General features: G+C 47.1%; 1 protein-coding gene across 2 annotated transcripts in view; it reads right to left on the bottom strand.

Moving 5' to 3' along the window:
* Positions 1–20948: 20948 nt before the first annotated feature.
* Positions 20949–25614, bottom strand: part of LOC111844554 (teashirt homolog 1-like) — a 29190-nt gene continuing 24524 nt past the window's right edge. For both annotated transcript variants that reach the window (XM_023813107.2, XM_072716887.1), the window contains one exon: positions 20949–25497. In XM_023813107.2, coding sequence (XP_023668875.2) covers positions 22166–25497 — 3332 coding nt within the window. In that variant the 3' untranslated portion in view covers positions 20949–22165. The remainder of the gene's footprint in view (positions 25498–25614) is intronic.

Raw genomic sequence — 25614 nt, 5'->3', positions numbered from 1 at the left:
TCCACTTTCAGCTGAAAGTGAGCTAAAGTCAAGCGGAAAGTGTACACGCAGGGCCCGTAAACAGCAGGCTGCGTGCTTTTGCACACCCGTTTGCACACCCGGCCATGGAACATGCATCTACTGGCATGAAAATGGCTGCGGGAGAGACGCCTTGGCATCGTCAGCTCTGCATAGGGGGCACGTTTCACTGAATCAGTTTGAGATCAGTCAGGAGGGACTGGTCTGGAAAGACCTCACTAGGGCCGAGTCAGTCAAACAGCAGGTCTCCAGCTGTGCTAAAGTACTGAAAGGGGGTGGAAAAAACATGCAACCCTCCCTCCATCACACCCCCAGGGTGCATGGGTCACCCTCTGATGGTACATTCCCTGTGCACGTTTGTGGGGCAGGTCATCCTTGCCGAGGGGGGATGAGTGTCCATGACTGTCACGATCCCAGAAGGAGAGACACAGAGAACCTTTATGAAATTAATAATAGTTGCTATGGAAACCCTCATTAGCAGGTAAAAAATAAAAACCCTCAGGGTTTAACGCCCAGCATTGGTTATAGTGATGATACTGTCCCGTTATTTACACGGACGTCGGGATTTCTCACGTACGAGTTTCTGAGGCCATTTTCTACATCCAAATGCTAAAGGCACCCAGTGACATTCATATAAACACGTGTATTCCTGCTAGCGAAGGGAAGAAATAAAATGCCAGGATTCCCAGAACAATTATGGCTACTAGTAGCAGCTAGCTGTGCAGCTCAGAATGACAAATAAAATCACATGTATTTCCATAGTACATTCCATAGTATTTCCATAGTGACAGAGACCATAGTATGGCAATGGGAGCACATTAATCAAGGGAGCCTAATTAAAGCCCATCTTTTTCTTCCATTAGCACCTGCTAATTTGCATCTTTCTGGCATCTTTAAGGAAGTAGTGAAAGTGGTGTGGTGACCTCACACAAAAGTAGTTCCTGATGTAATTAATGTGGGAAGATAATACTGAGTACTTTGGGGAAATGGAGAATCCAGTGCTGTGCTGATATATCAAATAACGGAACCAGTACCACCTGAAAGCCCTTCTGAGCCACTATATCAGAGAGAGGAACTGGCACCAGCCAAATGCGCACATGTGTGTGTGTGTGTGTGGGGGGGGGATTGTTAGAAATAGAAATCAAAATCCATATTTAGATTTTTTTTCCTCTCAAAAGATGACCATGAAAATACCTGCTCTCTTATAAAACTGCTACACCAAATAATTTTCATTTGATGTCTCTTATCATTCTACATCTTAGCATTGAACACAAAGAGAGAAGCCCAGCCAGATTCCTCACATCCACACTGACAAGGGCTAAAGCATGTGTCTGTCACAGTTACTGGAGGTTGAATACACTTATTTCATGCCCATTTCACTTCTGCTGGCTAAGAGTGACCCTTTGGGTGCTCTTCTCTTCTCTACCCACCCGGCCGGTAGGCAGATGTTAAACTGGTCCACGGCTTCTAGAGCGGAAGCTTTTAAAAGCCACCCAGCCCAGTGCTCTGTCTGTGAGCGTGCATGCATACGGGTTTGTTGTTTGTAAGTCCTGTAATATGATAAATGTCTTCCACCTCATAATGTATGTGCTTCACAATATGATATATGTGAGCGTGAACTTTGAATTATGACCCAAACAGAGGCCCATAAATCTTTAGAAATGCCCACGGAATACATTCCTGGAGCTGCATTATTCATGGGTGTGGGGGAGACGGCCAGGGTACAGAGCCAGCGTGGCAACCGCTGAAGACAAACAAACGATGCACTAATTTGGACTGTTCTGGTTTCAAACACCTGGAACATCTACAGGATGTCAGGAAAGCAGGAAGCACGGAACCCAAAGAGGAGTCCGGTTAAGGAACACGGGTGTTTGGCTGACAGGGAACAATGGAGTAAATGATAAAATTATATAATGCAAATGGGGCCCAATGTGACATTTGATGTCAGAGGGCCCAGAAATGTTGTCAAACAGTTACACGGAACTGAAAAGGCGTCACCTTTTGCGTGTGCACATGCATGTGTGCGTGTGCTCTTTGTTTTGCAGGGGGTGCCCACCCCACTGATGTTCACACTGTCCCGCTCCTGATCCACACGCCTGGCCCTCCAGGTCACCGTGGAAACCCCTGGGACAAGGTACGCTAATGAGGGCCATCTGCACGCCGTCAGTCGCGACACGCGGCCGCACGTCCGAGACGGTGCCCCCCACCCACCGACACCGAGACGGTGCCCCCTCTGCTGGCTGCCGTCCAGACACCCGCAGATCAAACAAACTGCGCTCAGATCTGGACCTGCTGTAACGAGGGAGGGGGGGGCGGGGGGGAGAGAGACAAACTAAGAGGGATTCACAGCAGGACGGCTCATGATCTGGGATGTAGTGAGCTGTGGCAGTGTCATTAACTTGCACACTGCTTAAATTAAGACTTTCAGAGCACAATTCACTTTTGTTATCACGGACACATAAAACCAACATATGACCCAAATAAAGGAAATGAAACCAAAATATGGTGGGATGTGGGGGGGTTATAATGAGCTGCACAAAGCATCTTACTTACAATCTGTCAGAAATCAGCATGCTAAAAGCGACTGACTTCACAGCGTTCTAAAAGTCAAAACAAAGCACATGCACATTGCACCACACACACACACACACACACACACACGCACTGGAACGCTAATCAAACCACATAGACCAAGCAGATACATCTCCATTGTTCTCGCACCTCCGACACTCGGCGAGTTCCAGACGGGGCGTCCTCACACTCTCCAGCTGCCTCCTCTTCCTCCTGCCGACTCTAAATAATTGTCTTACCTGCAATACGTTCGCAGGCACCGCCGTCCAAATTAGCTATGAATATTTATCGCCTCTCCCTCTTTTGTTTTAGCTTGTTTTTTCCTCAGCCGTCTTCATCTCCTTATGTTCTGCTGCCATACATTGTTTAAAACATCGTTTGATATTTTCTTGCCGTTTTGACTAAAAAATATTCCATTTACAATATATATTGTATTGGTGGCGTGTATGTATAACTGCACCCTGTATTTTCGATACACCCAGGGGTGGTCAGTCCCAGAGGTGACACTGGCGGGTACCTCTGGTGCAAACCTCTGAAGGGATGCCAACTTGCAAACTGCACTTCACCTTGGGCAGGGGGCGCCAGCGGTGGGACGTCGGCTAGGACTGCAACTGGAGGTCATGACCACTGGAAGTCTCGTGAACAGTTTGGTTCTCAGGTTATGGGGCTGTAGCCAAGTAAATTTAGAGCTACAATCTAACATTAAAGAGGATTCTGTGAACATTCATTGTCTTTCTTCTCGAAATGGCGTACGGTATATCTGTGTCTGCCACATTTTACGTACGCGTTGTTACATTATTCAAGACCAGGGTTATCCTCGCCCCCCAGTCAACCCCCAGATGGCCAAATCTACCAAGAGACCCCCCCCCCCCTTCCCCCCTAAAAAAACAAAGAAAAATATGTGGGGTAGTTGACATTGGCCTCATGTCACTAATGGAATTTGAACCTCGGGTAGAAATAATTGAGTATCCCTGACGTGGAGCGCGGCGTTTTCATCACCTCATGCGTGAAGCATCATTTTAAAGGTTTACCAGACAGAATGTGTGCTGATGATCTCTTACCATGATCTCACTGTCCCTGGACTGGATGCTTTGTAAGTCACTTCGGATTAAAGAGTCTGCCAAATGTAATGGAGTGTAATTATGCAGTTGCTCTGTGTTGCCATTGTCCCCGACACCAGAGCAATGACACACGTCAGGTTAAAAGGACATCCTCGGTGGGGGAGGGGGGGGGCACCCTCATCCAGGAAGGATTGACAGGGACACTCTGTCACTCCCCAGCAGCACAGATGGCTAATTTCCGGAAAGAGTGACAGTTTGTGGGAGCGTGATTATTTGGAACGCTGTGTGGGTGGTGGCGTGGACGTGACCAGCCAATCAGGGGCCGGCATGTTCCGGAGGGTCGGGGGGCCACAGGACGTGCCCGCTGCCGGGACTCTGTCACCGGTGACACTCACGTCACTCTGGGGACCCGCCACTCGGCACGGGTCACGTCCACGAGAATAAGCAAACTGGTGAAATGGTGTAGATTGCGGTGGACCTGAATCAATCCACAAAGACGCTGATTCGGAGGAACCAGGAGCACCTGTACTGAACTGGAATGAGTAAGAAAACAGCACATTAGGGCAGATTCTCAGGCAAAAACATCCCACATGGAAAAGCACATGCAGAATTATCTGTAACAGAAGAATAAGAGATGACAATCTTACAGAATGTTCCCTGGTCGTCACCTTAATTCAAACTGACTGATTTTTAAAATTATTTTTGCCTATTTATACAGCTGTACATTTTACCAGAGTAATTCGGGTTAAGCACCCAGCCGGGTACAGCAACCGGGCCGGCTCCAAGACCTGCAGGTCACAAGTCGATGCCCTTAATCACTGCACCACCTGCTGCCCCATTAAACGGGTTGGTAGGTTGCCGGTTCAAAACCTGGGGGGAGGGGAGTTTGTTCATTGCGATTTCACAGGTAAGTTAGGCATCCTTACTTTTAAGAAAACTTTTCTGCAATTAAATTTAAAAAATAGTAAAGCATCACAGGACTTCAAGGAGGCAAATATTAAATCTGTACTAATAGCTGTTAAATGTAAAATATAAAGAAAAAACCCAGAGAGACTATTTGGGAAACACCATGAGGCCAATTGGCACCGCATGGAAACAAAACAGGGTGCCCCCCCCTAGGTGAGAAAAATCGTTAAAGACACCCCCCCAACCACCCCCATCCATCATCACTCGGCGCATCTCACACAGAGTGAAGACCCAGGAAGACTCTTCATCTCTAGTGCAACGCAGCAGATTCGCCTCATAAATTTTAATTAAACACCCCCTCGAAAAACAAACGGTCAGAAAATACGGACATCTGCCGCAGACGTCATCGATGTTCTCCAGCCGGTCAATCGGCTCCCGCGTTCCTGATAACGGCCTGCCGATTAAATAAATTCATCTGTCCCTCGACCCTCTGCTCAGAAAAGTGGGTCAGAGACAGCAGGTGCCCCCACGCCAGAATCAGCCCCCTCTTTCGCATATCATTCCTGACACACAATGGATTTAGCAATAGCTGCTGTTCCTGAGAGGCCCGATAAGAGGGGGAAGTGAAATCTGATCAGCGACATCTGTGTGCGACGTAGTGCCTGAAGACACGTCCCAGGCATCTGAGTGACGGGGGGGGGGGGTGAATCCGGGTTGGTGGCAGCCCTGCAGATCGCAGCGGGAAGCCCACATGCCAGGAGGAACACGGACACCCAACGTCAGCCTAGCCGCAGAGTCGCCCTTCCTGCACGGCGAGGCGAGAACCGGACCAGCTGGCCTCAGCAGACTCAGGTTTCCCAAGCTGATTTTAACCACCTGTTTTAATGGAGCGGACTCTACGGCGCCCTCTTCAGGTATGCGGTGTTACCAGCTGTAAATAAAGGTTAGTAGACTGTTCTCTTTAAAATGAGAAACCTGGAGCTTCCTGTATGGCCCATTGGGCGGAGCCTATCAGGGACGATGACAGAGCCCCACCCAGCTGGTCATCGCCTTGGCACCTCCAGACCTCCGTGACCCCGAAAGGATGGAGTGCCTTTAGCAATCGACAGGCCAGGCTCACAGAGGGAGAGCGGCCGCGTTTGGGTAACGCGCACGAGGGCGTCCAAGCCGGCTCCCGCGTCTCCCGCTTGATCCTAACAGCCATCTATCACGCCTAGATGTCGGCTTTATTTATTTCCCTGCTTGTTACCCCCATCTGCTCACTTGTCAATGCGAAGTGGGGGGGTGGGGGTGCCCAAAATGAAGGATGATTTAGATGGAGGGAGCTTCGCTAGGGAGATACCACGTGTCCAGCGGGGGGGGGGGGGGGGAGAGGCACAGACAGCAAGGGGTGTTAAATGTGGTATTTGCTCAGCCTCTGACTGAGAGGGATTAGCGGGCGGACCGTTGATTTATCGGTGGTAAAGGCAATGCCTTACCATCTATAGCACACTCCTCCCATCCCATAATACCCCGCAGGGCTCGGCTGGAGAGCCCTTGATAGCCCATTAGCCCGGGGGTGTAGTGTTTGATAATATAACCCAGCCCCTGTCGCCACTGCGTGCAAGTCAGTGCGTACGTGCATAACAGAATGTATAACGCAAAGCTAAAGACTCACCCTTTCTCCTTGGTTAAATGGAAAATTAAAAGAAATGTATATATAATTAATATAAAGCCTTTGAGAAGCAGTAATGATAATAAAATAACACCCGAGATCATAAAGAGTCTATTAAGGGTTTCCTCAGTCACCATAACAGCGCCCCCTGTGCTCACACTGCATCACTGGTGTGTCGGATATGTACGCCAGCCACCACCACTGAGCACCCCTCTGCCTCAGTGACCATCCCTGAGAAGCCCCCCCCCCCCCCCACCCCAACGCCTCACTGCTGCCCAACTGCATCCACCTTTGGTTGGGGGTGACGTAGATACAGGACCAGAGGGGACACAAAGAACGGGAGACACCTGTGTCTCGACCAAGATGTTTGCTCTGTTACAGAATTATTACGAGAAGCTCGTTCTACACGCCGCGTGACGGCTGAAGTGCAGCGTCGTCACTCGTGGGGCGTCAATGGTCAGCGACTGGGGCTTGAAGGGGACAGAGTGAGGTGACGGGGAGTTCGGCAAGAGGGCCCCGGGGCGGTCACCAGCGGGGTCATTCCGAGGTTAGTGGTGGGAGACTGGGCAGATGGGGTCAAAATAAGGCCACTCTGAGTTCATTGGTGGGGGGTTAATGCAACATAGCCAAGCCAGGTCAATAGAAGTTTACCCCCGGGTCAGTGCAAGTTCACATGGTGAGTAGATCCCCCCCACCCCCACCCCCCCCGCCCCAGGGCTGAATTCAGGAGTGACGCTGTTGCCAGTATGAATTGCCCTTTCCTGTCTAAAACAGTCAGCTGGCTAAGGAGGAGGCAAAAATAGGTGCCAGACCTAAAACAGGAACACGGGGGACATATTCTGAGCAAATGAATAACATCAATCTGGTGTCCGATATGATAAGTGATTTAAATATTTATGTCAGTCCTGCAGAGCAGTCTCCCACTGCGACAGGCCGCGGTGAAACATACAGCTTTAGAGAATGGTGCGGGGATGTGCGTTACCAAACAAGAAGCGAACGACTCACACAAGAGCAGAATGACGCTGAAACTGACGGAAGCTTCAGCACGACGGCCGTACAGATTTAACGGGGCGAGTCCCTTTAAGTGGCAGGCAAAGGGATACAGGTCTGGTCGGATTCACGGTGAACGTAAACCGGAGCGATAACTCCAGCACAGCACCGTCAGCACGCGTTAACATCGGGAGCTCTCCGAGATCAGCAGACACGGCGAGGAGATAAAGTGAGAGCTCATGCCAAAAAGTTTACGAGGTGTTGTCTCACACCTTCAGGGAAGGTTCATTTCATACAAACATTAAACTCGCTTCGCTGTCACACTCCATAAAGGCTGCGGACTGAGTTTGCACAGTGGTATTATTCCGAGGCCCAGAGCAGGGCCGGGATCGTGGGCAAAGGCGTCACAAAAGAAACATCAAATCACATGTGAACCCTGACAAGAAACATTTCTCTCACAGAAGTAACGTTGGATGCTACCAACACTGGCAGAAATGCAACAAGGTGATAGTTCACTTCAGATTGCAGCTTCAGTCCATTTTTGCAATCTCACATTTGGGATTCAGAGGGATTGTAAACAAAAAGTCTATAAATTATCAAGAAAATCATCAAGATGGACCTTGTGTTTCTCTCTTCTAATCATGTAGCCCACTTGGGAAGGAAAATGACTGTTGAAAGGACACGGGAGAAAAACAGATCTATCTAATCCAATATAGCTCATGTGAACGCCAGTAGAAGCTGTGTTTACCATGAAATGAAATGTATTCACGCTGGCGGCACAGCCAGCAGACATAAGAGAATGGAGCAGTGGGCTGATCTCACACGGATTCTGTTTGTGGCAAATTTCAAAGCAGAAAATTTATAAGAGTCTATCAACAGCAGAGCATGTGAACAGTGTAGCCAGCAGACGTCCATTTCTCCAAACGGCTATACCGATTCGCCTTTGGTCCATTCAAAGCTCCTTTGACACGCACGTTCCAGAGGAACCTCTATTTCCTGATGGCCAAGTTTCAGTCAGAGTCCTCGTATAGAGCACGCAGGGTTGGACCGAGAACCTTTGTCGGTGGTTAGCATTAGCGATTAGCTCGCCCGCTACTTCACCGCTGGTTTGTGCTCCAGTGCCTTTAAAGAGAAAATTTATTAGTCTTAATCATGTCTAATTAGCCAGGGAACACGGTTAGCACCTGTAATAAGAACACAAAGTCTGATCACCAGAGAAGGACGTCATCTCTGTGTGGAAATGCCGTTAAAAAAGGCAGCGCGTGTGCTAACGGCGGCATCCCTGTCGTTGGCTCCCAAAGAGCCAACAGCCCATTGACTCGTTTTGTTTTCATAAGCTGTCCAATATTAATCGGCGACTATCGGCTGGTGGCACGCAGCGGGGTGACGCCGCTCCCCAGTGTGTCGTGTTCCGGGCCTCAACGTCGGCCTAGAGGTGTACAAAAATACAGCTCTGCTTTCCATTGACGTATTTCATTACTAAATAATGGCCATCAGGATCAGACTCTGACAGCCCATGCTGATTAATTGAAACGAAAGCCCCTTCGTCTTTATACCCAAGTGCCAAGCTAATCAAAGTTTGACAGTTGAAGACATGGGCCACGTTAGCACATCATGCTAATAGATAGAAGCTGCATGCTACATCACCGGGCCTCAGCACCAGATTCTGAATCCCCACTTCCACGGGCCTAAGCTTTGAAATTCCTTCAACTGTAAGCATATGACACATGGATTCTGACTGAGTAAGTCTACTTCACAAGAAGGATGTTTCTGTCACGACTCTCCAGTCATGGGCCTGCCTGTAAGTCCATCGTGGCCACAATCCTGCTGGTTTTCCTGCTGGTCTCGTGTTGGGTCCTGGTTGCCATTAATATGTTCTCTATAGATTTCACTTCTTCCTGCCCCTACCCTTTCCAACCAGGAACTGATAAAACATCGGGCAGAAGTCATCAATATCTTCCTCATTATTGTCATCTGGCTGACACACATAGCGAAGGAAGCACATAGCGCCCTTGGTCCCAACACAAAGGCAAATGCCTGACGAACGGATGCCTGATGCCTCTGTCAAATCCGGAGCTGCCTCAGGCAGCAATGTGGGAGGCCCAACAGAAGTGCCAGTCAGCCCACTGCAGCCTCCAGCCCATGCTGGTGTCCCCCAGATTTGGTCCAGTCTCATCCAAACAGCAAGCCCAGGAATCTTGTTGGAATAATACAGGAGAGTACCTTTGTTAGAGCGGAAACAATTTCTGTTGTCCTGTGGCGACCACGCAGTCAGCTTAACCTCCAGGAAAAGTCTTGTTCTATCTTACAGAAAGTCCCAAAATCGTTCAAAGTCAGAGGCATGATGTCTGCCCATGAGGGTGCCAAGCCAGTAACACTTTACTTGGCGGGGTACAAATAATATAGTATTATACTGTTACTTATGCATTCATTAAGCACAAACTAAGTCTTATTACATACTGATCTCACGTTAATTCATCATTAATGAATTGCGATGTATGTTTTATCTGAAGCAGTTACTATATTTGTTAATTCTGTAAACTTTTATGAACTACTGAAGGAACTACTGAAGGAACTAGTAATGAATAACACTGAAATACTGATCTCATGTTTGTTCATCATTAATGAATCGTGATGCATCTTTAATCTCAAGTAGCAACTATATTTGATCATGATTTGTTCATAATTTGTACTACAGTAGTAACTGAGTTATTACCAAGTATTTGTGCCCCATCAAATAATGTGTTCCTTTCGATGCGGAGGGGCAGCGGCTCTACTTTGAACCTCTCCCAAATGTCTGAGCTCTGCACCCTATCTCTAAGGCAGAGTTCAACCACCCTGCGGAGGAAAATCACTTCATCCACTTTTTCTGCGATCTCATTCCTTCGGTCACTACCTATGACCACAGGTGAGGGTAGGAATGTAGCTCGACTGTTAAATCTAGAGCTTCGCCTTCCAGCTCAGCTCCCCCTGGCTCAAAAGAAGCCAGTTCAGGTGGTTCAAGCATCCCTGGGGAGGCACTTCGGGCAAGTCCAACCCGGAGGAGGCCTCGGGGCAGACCCAGGACACACCGGAGAGATTATATCTCTCGGCTGGCCTGGGAGCGCCTTGGGATTCCCCCGGAGGAGCTGAAGGAGGTGGCTGGGGAAAGGGAGGTCTGGGCATCCCTGTGTAGACTGCTGCCCCCGTGACCCGACCCGATGGATGGATGGATGGATGGAAATAAAGTGTTACTGATAAGCCTTTAAATAACAATAATGGAGAAGCCAAACAGAGGAAGGGGAAACCCCTTTGCCGTTTGGTAAGTGCCCAGTGGTGATGACAGCTTGTGGCAGTAGGGATGGGGAGGGTCTGTAGGAAGGGACGTGAATCGCGATGCATACAGAGCATACACAGTCTCTCACTGGTGGGGAGAGACTGAGAAAAGGCTGCATTGCATCAAGTTAAATTTCTAAAACAAGTATTTTAACAAAAAGGGGCCCGGACACCTGTGATCCTTAAGCAAAACGTGCCAAGCATTAGGCCACCTTGGCCTCAGATCCCACAGGATTCATGTTGTTTTAATTCAGACGGTTGAAATGCTTCTGGTAACTTATCACTGTAAGAAGACACAGCATCAGGACCATTACCTGTCTGTGTTAGGGCTTCCTGGAGCAGCTCCGACATGCAGCTCTTCCAAAAAGGCACCGTGAGATTCAGCCCTAATAATGACGCCGTGCTGTTCAGGACCACTTTGTTTGTGTGTTTGTTTGTTTGTTTGTTTGATTGTTTGTTTATGAGGGATTAAAACGAACCAGTTACAAAAGCCTATTACTACGCCCTTTATCAGCGCCTCACGGGCTCATTTGCATAGTCTTGTCACTGACGAATCGCTTCAAGAGCTTACCTGTTAATTGCAGGCTGCATGCAGATTTTTTTATCAAAACAAACACTTCATTGGGAATGCAGACGAGGTCTGATAATCATTAGTGCCGAAACAAATCTTTCACGAAACCGTCATCGTGGTGCGTGTGATGGCGGGGGAGGGGGGGTGGTGAGGCGCATGACTTCAGGTTACATCAAATCCATTAACGCTAAATAGGAATCCATTCAGAAACGCATGAAGATGAGAAGTGCGGCGTGTTGTGGAAGTACTCACAGTTTCTGCAGGTGAACACGGCAGAGAACACGCGTGTGCGTCTTCCCACACCCGTATGTTTGCTGCGGTACGTGATTAAATGACCCAGTCCAAGCTGTGATTTGATTTCCAGACACAAATTAACAAAGAAAATTACCACACGCTATCTATATAACAGTATAAATTATTAATCATTACCACTGTTTTCACCTTGTCTCCTTTCTCCAAAAGGGAAAGGAAAGGTTCAACAACAAATCAAATAAGCCTTTTAAGGAGCTAGTGAGGCATGAATTGGTGATTTGAAGGTCGCACTGGTGCCTCACACTGCAGAGCTGGAACCCTGCCTCTGCTCTGCATGCATCACAAGTTTCCTGTGAGTTCACTAGTTTGCACCTGCAGTCCAAAAACATGCAGTAAGGCTAACTGGAATCTCCCAACCGAATCACCCATAGTCTATGACTCTCTGTGAGTCAATGTGCTTTGGGATGGACTCCAAGCCCATCGGACCCCAGGATAAGCCTACAGAAAATGGACGGACGGATGGATGGAAGATGCAAGTGAGCATGAGACTCAACCACAACTGTAATGCAAACACCTGCCATCTCCTCAGCTGTCCTCCAATGGGTGGTTTAACACCTACAATCAGGAGCTGGAACAACGAACAGAGAGATGGAGACCAAATGCATAAGGAAGAGGGTGATGAACCCATGGAAGGACTTGGCGGGGAAGGGGCTATTTCTAGCACCTGCCGAAGCACCTGCTGAAGCTGTGGAAGTTCTCCAGCTTTCTGCTGTCACTGAGGCTGCTTCTGTAATCATAACTAGGGGTGCAGGAATCAGCGTATCACCCAATGTGTACCACCCAATATTTAATTTGCCGTCATTCACCCCCCCACCCCCAAAAATATGACCTTAAGATTAACACTATAGTATTACAGCCCATTTCACAAATGCTTTGCAGCCGTGTGACAAGGTCTGCTCTTCCATTTTTTCGAAAGACAGAAATCCCCACCTCTGCACTGGCCTGCCCCCCACCCCCCACCCCCACCAGAAAGCGAGGCAGGATATGCTCCATCACCAACAGGAATTACCCTTTATCCCAGTTAGTGCTTCTGTGGTGCATTTATCCTATATGGACGGAGTAAGCTGGGCAGGTAACCTGCAGAGTTTCATGTCTTCTCACGCTGCCGGCCCGGCAGAGGGACACAGCTCACCACAGCTCACCACAGCTCACCATGCCTGTGACAGTGGCACCCCATTCCCAGGGGTGTAGAGAGTCGCCTGCTCCGCAGAAGGATGCCAGCTGAAAAACCTTCAGAACAGACAGATCGCTCCAAACAGTGCGATTAAAGTCAACTGTCGGTAAGTGAAGGCTTTCGGAGTGTCTCCGCCGTCTGAGCACTCACCCAGCATCTCTGCAGGTTCCTGTTTCTTTCAGCTGTCCTCCTTCCACAGGCCCAGCTGAAAATCGGCAGGATCGACCCACGCCGTCTCTCAGCTTGATTACAGTTCCTGCACAGCCCACTTAAGTGTGTCACAGGAGAACGAGGGTGGATTTGGGAGCCGGAGGAATCAGTCACCTGTGCTGAGGTACACCTTGCTCGTTAATCAAATGACAACAACAGAGGAAAGAAAATGATTTACTGGGCCGGGCTGTAGATTCATTAACAAGAAATATTTTGGTGTCCTATCACAGCAGGGACTCAAAATATTATTATTATTATTAATAATAATAATAATAATAATAGTTGTTAATAATTAAAAACACAAACATTTGCAGTATTACGAGTTTGAAGAGTCTGAATTCTCTTCTTTGTAAAAATTACATTAGATTAGATTAATTTTATTGATCCCAGAAGGAAATTCTTGTGCACATATAGTAGCAAGGTGAGTGTATCATTTAGTGGAAAACAGGTGCACACAGTACACATAATGCAACAAAGTAAAAACTGATATTTAATCATTATGAGCAGTTTCTATATGATCTAAAAATGCATAGTGTGGTTGAAAAAAATCCTGCCTCGACACTCAAGCAGGTATCTGAACCTACGCCCACGTGGTCACGTGACGCAGCGGTCTGACAGCAACCCAAACGTCCAGACATCACTCAGCATGCGGCATCACACTAAATACAAGTGACAAAAGGGAGAGGCGGGCCTCTCTGTAGCAGGGACGGGCATCCCAGCCAGTGTATTGCTGCTGGGCAGCCCAGTGTTATACCATGTGATCACAGGTCCCATGACAAAAGCAAGATCCTTGTCAAACACGGGTCAGGATTTAACCATCTACCACACAGTCCATTAGAGCACCAAGCAGTTATTGACTGACATCCCCCCCCCCACGCCCCCCGTCCCTGCCACTCCCGACCACACACACACATACACACACACACACCCCACCCCTTAAGGAATGTGGGCTAAGGTCAAGACATGTTCCCCCCTCCCCCTCAGATTCTAATAAATCCCCCGCCCTGCATATTTTTATCTCTTTGATTAAAACAGAGATTACTGCCAGCGGCTGGGTAAGATGGCCCCTAACCAGGCTTATGACGGCACAACTCATAGCCAGAGCTCAGCGCAATTGATGCTAATTCTTTCAATTAAGCAAAAAGGCTGTGATTAAACAAATAAATCTAAATGTGTACGTTTGCACAGGAGTTTAATACGAGGGGCAGTGCCATTGGTTGAACCCCGCGTTTGTCACAGGAAGCAATGGTGTTTCACAGAGAGGGTGAGGGTGACTTGTCAAGAAGGATGACAGTCATTGTAACAGACACCCTCTTAATGACACATTACAGCCCCCCCACGCACTAAGAGCTGACATCAGCGGTCCCAACTCCACCCCTGTGGTGATGGCCACACGGCCCAACATCCCAGAACTGGAGGGGTGGGCTGGGCGGGTGGGGGTTCTCGGCGTGTGCGCACACCTCCGTATTTTTTCCGCATGTGTGCAAAACGAGATCTGTGCTGTCAGGATTTGGAAGAAACGGAACCATGGCTGGGGAGAGGAGCAAACGACCAGTGTGCATGCTGCACACTCGGCGTGAACGCTGCATGCTCCGCGTGCATTCCAGACACTCGCTGCAAACAGCGAACGCTTGCCGTGCATGCTGCACACTCTGCGTGCATTCCAGACGCTCGCTGCAAACGGCGAACGCTTGGCGTGCATGCTGCATGCTAGGTGTGCACACCACATGTTCAGTGCTACATTTACCTGGTCAGGTTTTAGTCAGCGTTATTCTTAAAGTGTCCATTTCAAATGAGCACCCATCGTGGACCTGAGGGAGTCCAGAAAAGACCTTTATTTTATCAGATCTTCTTTGTGGAGATTCGTTCATCTATGTACCACGATATCTTACTGGAGCTGAGGGTCCCTTCCCTGGACTTACACCTGCAGCTATCACATTATGAACCATGTTACCCACAATCCCACACGTCAGTGAAGACATGTAGGATTACTCGCCCCTAGCGGGTGATCTCCAAGCCCGATCTCTGGTCACCTGCCTGCACCCATGCTCTCTCCTGTCCGCCATGCTCAGCATAAAGATCACGTCCCCACTTAAATTATGCATGTCAGGTTCACACTCTGTTGACATGTGTCAGGGCTCCGTATGTCACTGCAGGATAACAATGTTGCATTGCCCCTCCCATCAGTGCATGCTGGGTGGCATGTCATTTCTGAAGAGGTGGGGGGAGGCAGGTCTTCTATTGGCCTAGCTCACACCATGACCAGACCATGTGACACAGATACAACATGACAACCTTGTTTATGACGCCTTCCCTTTCCATGGCCATGCCACACCAAATGTGTATGGTTCTGTTTAATCACCAGCCCAAGAGCATCACCCTAGTGCATTTAGGGTGGTTTTCTGGGCCAGGAGTTGACTAAAGGTGTTACACATGAGTAATTAGGTCATCGACCTGCATACACGCATTACGAGTGTGAACCTGAGTGTGTCGCAGCACTGAATAACATAAACTGCATGGCATCAAAGTTTACGCCCTTCCTTGGCCGGCCCAAGGAGGATGGGTTCCCCTCTGGGTCTGGTTCCTCCCAATGTTTCTTCCTACTAGGGAGTTTTTCCTTGCCACTGTTACTCTGGCTTACTCTTTGAGGTCACTGGGCAGCGTGGGGAGTTTTACTTACACAGACATGTTGTGAAGGCAGAAGGAAAAATTATTGGTTCAGAGAGCTAACCAATCAGATTGTAGAATAGGTGTGTCCAAGCAACTAGAAGAGGTGGGACCAAGATATCTGATTGATTGGTCCTGAATCCTCAAGTTGGTTTTTCCCCACATCCTTTACAATCTGATTCGTTCTCTCTCCGAACCAATCATTTTTCGTTCTGCCCTCAGAACATTTTTGTGTCAGTAAAACTCCCACAAGCAATTGGGCAGGGATGATGTAAAATGTTAGAAGACAATGTAATGTTCTGAAAATGTGCTATACAAGAATAAACTGAATTGTAATGAGTTAAGAATCATCACCAACCAGTCATGTTTTATTACAGACCATTTTTATACTACAAATTTTGTTTACAGTGATTCACTATGTGAACAAATGGCGATAATTGCTAGTCATGGAATTTCTAATGGTTTGGGGGATTAATAAAGAGAAAGATGAGTGAGACGTTGACTTTTACAGTTCATGTAAACTTTGCAGGACTTAATCTGCTAGATGATAGTTTCATAGCCATGGGATTATAGACTGAGACCATTATATGAGCAGATAAACGATCACTATTTTACATTTGGTAAACAAGAAACAAGGAAAGGACGAGGAACATCTGAGGAAAATCCGCTTTTTGACAGATACACCATTATTCACAGACATCTTGGGATGCTACAATATCAGATCTGGGTGGCGATTGGTCAAGGGTTCAACAAAATAGCCACAATGGAGCAGTGCTCTACGTATGGCTGCAGATAAACACCGACTGGCTCCTCTCACGTTCACATGTAGAGCAAACTTCATGTTCTGATGAATTTTCCTACCTTAGAACAAATCGATATTTATTGTGTTAAAAAATGCTACCAACATATAACTGGTGGGGGTATATTTGATTGTCACACATTGAGAAGTAAAACAGACATGCATGGCATCAGAATTCGGCATATCCTTATATGTAATAAACGTGCCAGACGTTAAACTGCAAAAAATACCAGCACACAAAGTCTTTTTACCTTGTTATAAGATCTCTTTTAAAAGATATCATGACTGCTGAACTGTTCCTTTATTCACCGCCACTACAGTGCATATTTCACTGAAGTATAGCAAACCATAGTATACCAAAACAGTATTATGTGGTGTGCTCTGTAACAGTGCATATCGCATTGAAGTATAGCAAACCATAGTATACCAAAACAGTATTATGTGGTGTGCTCTGTAACAGTGCATATCGCACTGAAGTATAGCAAACCATAGTATACCAAAACAGTATCCGGCCTATGTGTTGTGCTCTGCTACAGTGCATATCGCACTGAAGTATACCAAACCATAGTATACCATGACAGTATTATGTGGTGTCTGCTCTGCTACAGTGCATATCTCACTTAAGTATACCAAGCCATAGTATACCAAAGCAGTATTATGTGGTGTGCTCTGTAACAATGCATATCATACTGAAGTATAGCAAACCATAGTATACCAAAACAGTATCCGGCCTATGTGTTGTGCTCTGCTACAGTGCATATCGCACTGAAGTATAGCAAACCATAGTACACCAAAACATTATTATGTGGTGTGCTCCACTAACCGAATTTAATAAACATAAACATATGTCACGTTTATACAGATTACTAACTTCTGGGTGTTACAAAACACATCTCATTAATAATTTAGCCGTATGTACTACTAATCTTCTTAAATTGTGAGCATAAATAAACGTCAGTATAGTACCGAAAAACTGACGTACGGCCAAATGTTTCGCCTGTCATCTGAAGCCCTGGTGATTATTGTGCATGCACCATATATAATATCGATATCACATCGCCCAGCCCTACTTGACACGTAGAACGAAAAGAGAGAACACGTGATCTTCCCGAGGAACGCATGTCATCAAATAAATCTACCCTTTCGACTTTCATAACGACGCATATAGCTAATCGCTCTGTTCCACCAGAAGTAAATATTTTACTGATCGCAATCGACACAAAACTTAGCCACAACTGGAGACACTGACAGAATGCACACGATCGCATTACTAGCTGGACTGCTAATCACAGACTAATCAGGTGCTAATTAAGCTGATAGCTAGCTAAAAGCTGTTACCGAAATATTTTCTATCTGCGACTATATTGTAAAGAAATATTCTAGTGGTTGAAGTGGGGAAAACGGGTATTGGTAGTCCCTCTGTTATACAGTACCGGGTACTGGTACTCGCCTTGTTATTCAGTCCCAGCAGATACTGGTGCCTGCAGCTACTCTGAAGAGAAAAACAAAGATGTGTTGGTGAGTACCGGCCCACTTATAAAGCACTGGAAATACTCCAACCGCCAAAAATGGTTTGAAGATGGATGGATCAATGTGCTGTTATACATCTTCAATCACTGAATCAAAATATTAGTCCTACATGATCTCCATGAATTCCTTTGATTTCACATTTAAACTCTACAAACTATCAATGTGACCTGAAGTATTGCATTTTACCCTTTATTTCAAGAAATAAACAGAACTTTGCTTTTAGAGCTGTTAGTCGCCCGTTTTTAATTTTCTGTCTTTTAAACCAAACACCAGGTGTTTTTGATCCACACACCATTCGCAAGTGAACTGCCAAGTCCCTTTAACGGCGTAACCATTAAGTCCGACGTTTCAGCCTGGGTATAAGTGACATTTTGATTAGAACTACTAGTATTTTACACAATCGCATCAATGAGGTCTTTGTGTTCTGACAGACAGCTGTCTCATGGGATTGGACGCCAGTAAACAAGTCAGCTGCCATGGGCTTTGTAAACTGCTCTTTTTCTGTGAAATTGCGCAGACAGTACCTCTTTTATTCTGTTTTGTTCGTCTCTGTGAGACATATAGCGTTTCTAATCTGGACTTCTTCCAGATGATTGTTCAAAGGTGACAGTTACGTGAAACCCTGTACTTTGCGGAGATCAACATCAAGTTTTTTTATTTTTTTTCCCCTTACTCCCCGCTTGTCATTATCAACAAAGGACCCACGTTTTCCCTTGATCTCTTACACCCAGCTTCCTGCAGGCTAGTTCTCATATCGGGAGCAAAACATATTTTTCATACCTTTCAGGTAGTCTCCAGACGCGGATTCTTTTCCCCTCTCTCTCACTCCCTTTCTTATTGTTTTTGAAACACATTGTTGTTCCTCTGTTTACTTGCGTCTCTCTTTCTTTCTTTTGCAGAAGCAAGGTCTTCTGCACATGAAGCCGAGATAGTAGGCTACTGCCTGTAAGCCGCTGTGACTTTTTTGTCTTTTTTAAACCAGCCGCCTCCAGCAGGAATGAATGAAATCTGCGAGGAGGCAGTAAGTCATTTAGGAAAAACCTGCAGCCCTGCCTTGCCCCTCTATCCACAATAAGCGTCAGGATCCCAGGTGTACGGACTTAATTTTATAATACGTGCACTCGCATTGCCCCGGGGACCTGATTTTAATAACAAAGTTTTATTTTTGTAGTCGTACAATAAAAAAAAATGGCGTTGGGTTTGCTCCATTTATTCCGGCTTCTCTTACAAAATAACTTCCACTGCCGGTTTTTTTGTGTTTTCGGGGTGATGAAGATTAAGTATGAAGTCCTTGACCGCATCCTTTGTGGAGAGGGTTTATGATTTAAATGGTGACGTGTGTGACATCACCGTCCTACAGCAGGATAAAGTGTTCTCGGTAGACTACGAGGAGTGACATCAGTGTTATGTTGTTCCTTTAGCTACAAATGCGCTAAGATCGGTTATGTTAAAAATGAATAAAAGTGCAGCTGCTGTTTTGGCTGAGCAGACAGTGCAACGTGACCCCTGCAGGGTGTGTGTGTGTGTTCGGCCAGATGCATATGAGCATCACTCCAGCCACACTCCTACCTCTAGCACTGATACGGTTTTGCGCCATATAACTGGACCGACACCCCCCCCCAAAGCTTCCAGACCACGTCAGCCATCCGCATATAGTGTTTCACTGTATAATCATGGTAAGCATGTGCCCTCCGACACGGTACCTGACATTTCAGGCAGCCCGTGTTGAGTATTTTTACATTCATATTCATAGCCTTTATATTTTGACAAGACTATGTCTCATTTTTGGCGATCGGTCACGTCTCGATCATTGAAAAGTTTTGCGCATCTTTACATTAAATTTGATCGCTCCTTTTATTTTTATTCATTTTGGGCCACCGCACGAGATCTACCCGTCAAATTCAACAGATCGTTTATTGAAAAACACACTACGAACGGATTTATAAAAGAAATGGAAATACGCGCTGACATACACATGCAGACACACACGGATCCCCAGGCGCAGCCCACAATTCGACTGCAACAAAAGCTCCGCAAATCTTCTTAGACTGTTTATCTTCCCCAGTTTCAGTCCGCGCTGCAGGTACCGATATTGTAGAATTTTGTCATGATTACTGTAGCATTTACATATAATGTGCCGAGGTCCTTGACAAAAGAAAACGTGCAGAAATAAATTTCGGGCATTAAACCCACAAATAGCCCAAACCACCAGCTTTTGGGAGCGCGTATCTCTCTTCAAAGCTTTTTTCTGTTTATATGTGATACTTTAGCCTCACCCTAGCTAATCTTCGCCCTTCGTATTTTCCTTTGTTGACGAATTTATGTAAAATGCGAGGAAGGTCAGGCTGTACAAAAGGCGCGTAACGAAGCGGGACAAAACGATACATCCCACCGCAATCGTGTACCTTTTTCACCGTGAGCCTCTGGGCTAAACGCGGCCCCTTTGAAGCTCCATGGCCACGGTGCTTCCACACCATGGCACTAAAGGCACAATTTTTAAAAAAAGGAAAAGACACTAGCCTGTGATAATGTGAATTTAAAGGTAGTGCATGGAGCTGCGGCTTGGCAGGACGGGGTGATGTGACCCTCCACCTGGAGCCTTGACCCGCAGCATCTGTGGTTTTCTGGAGAGCCCACATGAAGTTCTCCTATCTCATTGTCCTATTTAATTCGCGGCGGTCTCACTGACAGGGTAGATGTAAAACATGTCGATGTTTTCGACGAGCCTTTGAAATGGACGCCCATGAAAGACACGGATCTATTCCGGTTTCAGACAGATGTTTGCGTCTGTGACGCCTTTCCGCGGGAAATGTGCGGATTTATATCCGATCAGGCGGATCACAAGTCCAACGCAAGAGCCTTATTATACAGCGTCCACACTCGTAATATTAACTGCAATAGGGACAATTTGACGATTCGGACTCTGAAGTTGAAACGTAATTGATATTTGTCTGTTGCGTTTTCTAATTTCGCTTTGATTATGTGAAAGGTCCTAATTTTTACATGCTTATAAAATGTTACACTGATCTCATACAAAATTTGTAAGAATTTATCGATTTCAGGGGTAATGGTGTAGGCTCTTCTGGATTCACACAAAGCTAACTTGAAGCCCTTTTATACTTTGGGATATGACACTAAGCAGTAAAACATAAGTCACACGAACAATTAAATCAGATCTGTTTTACGGTTTATTTTACAATTAGGAAAAAACAAAACGAAACATAACGTTTATTGGTGCGAGCCAATTTTTACAGTAATAAAACATTGAAATGTATATGCATTTCGCATTGCCTTTATTTTCACACAATATCATGCATCAAAACGGATGCAAGAATAGTTAAAATTACTTCTGTAAACCAAGCTGTAGGAGATACATTTTATTAAAAAAAACAAAACATTTTTTGTGGCTCTACAGTATATATTTATATACATAATTTGTTTTGTTTTTATTTTAATATATATAAAAGGACAATATAAAAGTTAAAGAATGCACATAGGTCTTAAAGTACAAATAATCGTAAGCCGTTGCATTTCGCAAGATATGTCATACGTAGTTTTACACAATGTTGCTAAGCATTTACACGTGACAGACGTCCATGTTTTTACATGGTTTGAAATAGAAGTGCCGCACTATAGAAATAAACTTGTAACAAACCATATATTTGGAAATTACTAAAAAGTGATACTTTACAATGGAAAATACGACATGTAAATAAAAAATTGCATACATTATTTTCAGTTGGTTTACAAGTCTAAAAGCAGCAACTGAATATTACCTCTTGTCGGTACACTTAAAAAGGGTTTGATCTTACTCATCTTCAGTGCTTATCGAGAATTTACAGATCCTTTCAGAGCTGTCAACTTTAGAACTGTAAATGCCAGTAAATCGTTTTAGGAAACAATAGAGGTTAAGACATCATTCAAATCAGTCCAATTTTTAGCTATTCAAATAAAACCAAACCTGGGGCTTTCTTCACAAAATAAGCTTTTATGTTTTAAGGTGCTACTTCCGTCTTCATGTGGGCAGTAGCCCTCTGTTTGGTGTACATAATTCTCATTAGCATCTTCGTTTAAATTAGTTTTTTACACAGTTCTCAATTTTTGTTTTCGGCCACTGCTTTACAAAATAATAATTAAAAAAAAACAGTAGTATCTTGTTTCTTTGTTTTCGCATAAATGAAAACTAGTATATAAGCTTGAATCACTATATGACATGCACAAACAAGGTTAAAAAAAAAAAAAGCAATAAAGTCATGGTCCAGTTAAACTGCCTAACAACACAAGAAAGACCAACTTGAAGGCTCATTTCATGCCCAGTGCAGTAGGGTGATCAAATTTAGTGCAAACAAAATTCTCTGGTCAGACTAAACAGCTGCTCCCTTGGGCTTTAAGGTGTGTCCAGCTTCTCTAACTCCGTGACGAACACCAAGTGGTCCTCGGGGGACTTGCCATGCGTTTTGCTCAGGTGCAACTTTACCGCGTGCTTGCTGACGAAGGTCCGAGTGCACAGCTTGCACTGGTAAAGCGAGTCATCCTCCGACAGGGCCAAGGAGCCGAAGGCATTGTCAGCGATCGCCTTCGCCATAGCCTGCTGCTCCCTGATGTGGTCTATGGACAGCTTTGAGAGGTCCTTTAAGCTGAAGCCCAGATGTGACTCCAAATGGCCGATGTAGGTCGAGGGAGTCCTGAACTGAGAGGAGCAGTCGCTGCATAAGAACACTGGCTGCCCTGAGTCTATGTTCTTCAGAAACTTGGTCCCGCCTGTCCGCCTTAGCTGGTACTTGACGTTGGCTAGCCAGTGAGAAATTGTGGTCATGGAGAGGCCCGTGAACTTGCAGATGTGCACCCGCTCCTGGGGGCTGAGGTCAGTCATTACATACTTCCCCTCAGGCGTCTCTCGAAGGCTGGAGGCAAACTGGGCCTGGAGGATGAGGAGGTGTTGGGGATTCCAGTTTGACTGGCGCCCTTTTCGCTTCTGAATGGGGGACATGTCCTCCAGTGGATCCTCGAAGGTGCTGCCATCGGCGTCTGACTTCTCCGACATGGAGGACGGGGTAGAGGACTTGGGTGTCAGCCTGCCCGAGAGGTTTTTCACCATATCTGAAATGTCCATCAGCGCATTCTCCCGCAGTGGGGATGGGATGGTTTCCGGCAAGCTCGTGCGAGCAGGTCGACTGCCGTTCCCATTATGGCTGCTGTTATTGACTGGAGCAGCGCGGCTGCCATTACTGTTTTTGGATTTGGTCAAGTCCATGGGCTGGTCATCATCTTCATAGCAGTACGGATTCATGGACTCAGCCGGCTTAACCTGAGTTGGCTTGTAGGTGGGCTTCTCCATCATACTGTTGCTGATCTTGTACAGCATAGCCAGAGGGTCCAAGGCGGGGCTGGCAGGCTTTGAGGGCTTGCCCAGGTGGGCATTCATTATTGATTGCAAAGCACTCAGCGGGTTAACAAAAGGCTGCTCAGGTGAATGATCGGTGATTATGCCCAAGCTGCTGCAGCCATTGCTAAGGGGTGATCTGTGACCCTCTGTGCCATTCTTTACCCGGAAATCCACAAGGCTCTCCCTGGGCTCCCGCTTGCAGAGGGATACCATCTCTACACCTGCACTACCGTTCTTCACCCTGGGCTTGCTGCTGATGTCATCAGGGGTAGGGGCATCCCTGTATGCCTTCAGCTCAGGAGAAGGTGCTTTCACAAGGAGGGACTTGAATTTATCAGCACTTTTCTCTTCCTCCTTCTCCTTCTTCACAACCGTTTTCCCCATGACTTTCTCCACCAATTCCTCCATGGCAGAGACGTTGTTTCGGTGGAGAGGGGACAGGGATGGGCTTCGCGGAGAGTGGACGATTGGCACAGAGTCAGACAGCAGTGCTTTCGGGTGGCTGTTGAATGTCGACTGGACCTGGACACTCTGCACTGAGGACAAGGACGACTTCATCGAGCTCTGGATCTGATAGGCAGCATGAATGCTGGGATATCCTCCCCAAGTTGGGGTTCCAGTCTGGGCCTTGCTGATTGCACTAGACACTGTGTTTTCCAAAGACTTGAGGATGTCCAGCCCACCTTTAGGAGTCTCCTCCAGGTCTTCCTCTCTGAGGTACTTATACGGTGCATTTGCATCAGTCTTCTCTCCGGCCTCCTCCTTCTCTACTTTGATCTTCTTTTCCAGCTCACTTACATCCATCCTTTCCTCCTCCTGCTCCCTCTTCTCCTCTGGGCCGGAGGAGTGACTCGGAGACTTGGGCTGTGACTTAATGCCGGGCGTCGGTAACCTTGAAATGGTGGGTGGCAGCGGGATGGACTGGATTTTCTCCTCCACCACCGGATCGAACACCAGCTGCTTGCCCTTCTTGGAAGCCGAGTTGGTGACCTTGAGAAAGTGGCCAGTGACCATCATGTGGGCGGTGAGTTGCTGCAGGGTGTCGTGGGAGCTCCCACACTCCATGCATTTCAGGATCTGGGCCTTGCGTGCTTCAAACTGCCAGGTGTAGCTGGCCCCATTTTGATAGCCGTAGCGGTTGTTGGGTGTGACATAGGGGTTAGCTGCTTTGGAGTCTTTCCCCGTCTCACTGATGGGTGTGCTACTAATAGACTCTGGGGAACATGGTGAGACCAAGTCCTGAATTGCCGCCCGTTTTTTTGTAGAGGGGACCAGCTTGGTGGCTAGGGCTGGAACGGGCTCTTTGAGAGGCACTTTCTGGTAGTGTTTCGTTTTGATCATGTGGACGCTCAGGTCTTGCAGTGACTCAAACGAATGCCCGCAGTACATACACTTGAGCACCTTCTGTGCATCCTCCTTGCCCTCCATCTCCATCAGAGAACGCTTCCTGGGCTTGGACCACCGCTTGCCCTGCTCCTCCTCTTTATCCTTGTTGTCATCCCGGTAGTGACCCGTCTCGTTCATGTGAACGGTGAGGTCCACCAGCGTGTCATACGCGGCACTGCAGTCCTTACACCGGAACTTGCTGGCGCCAGTGAACACGGACCCATAGAGCTTGTTATTCTGCCGGTACAGCTGCACGGTGCTGAAGAGGCTGGGCTCGGGGAGCAGGTGGTAGGGAGCCTGCTGCAGCGTCTTCGCCAGGGCAGCCTGATGCCAGTCGTACGTCACGCCTGCCCCGTTGCTGGTGACGCTGTTAGTGCTTGTATTGTTAACGGGGTGTGCCGCTGTGGTGGTGGAGGTGATTGTGGTTGTGTTTGTGGTGGCTGAAGCCCCGACTCCGGTACTGCTGCCACCATTGCTATTGCTGCTGCTGATATGGCCACTTGCGGCGCCCCCCCTCTTGTTGTGGCCCCCGCCATTAACGCCGGTGCCGCTGCCAGCCAACTTGGCTTTAACGACGTCCGCGCCAATGCTGGTCCAGGAGGAATCGGAGATCAGGCTTGCATAGACTGCTTTCATCTGCGCCAGGCTGTCCTGCAGGGACAGGCCATTGGCCGCCGGACGGGCCTCCCCCTTTTCTCGGACATCCTTCAACAAGACGCCCCGAAGGTCCAGCAGTCCGTCGCTGGCGTCGCTGAGCGGGGAGCCGTACCCCGCATCGGCATTGGTGGTGGTGCTGAGCGGCGAGTTCTGGAAGCTGGGAGGCTCTTTGCCTTCTTCCTCCTCATTGCACACCAGCTCACCGTCCTGGCCGTCCAGGGACAGGCCGTCATCGTGCAGGTGCTCCTCGTCGATTGAGGCAGCCTTTAGTTCATCTTCAGGCACATAAGCTGAGATAGGGGAGGAAAAACAAAACAAATTAAGAAAGATGAACTAGATGTGTGCATAGATGCAGAGAGCACGCTCCATTTTATCCGGCTTCCATTGTCTACGTAGTAACATAAATC

This window comes from Paramormyrops kingsleyae, chromosome 9 (genome assembly GCF_048594095.1).
Source record: "Paramormyrops kingsleyae isolate MSU_618 chromosome 9, PKINGS_0.4, whole genome shotgun sequence".
Taxonomy (NCBI): domain Eukaryota; kingdom Metazoa; phylum Chordata; class Actinopteri; order Osteoglossiformes; family Mormyridae; genus Paramormyrops; species Paramormyrops kingsleyae.
The sequence above is the reverse complement of the archived record's forward strand: the minus strand, read 5'-3'. Positions and strand labels throughout refer to the sequence as shown.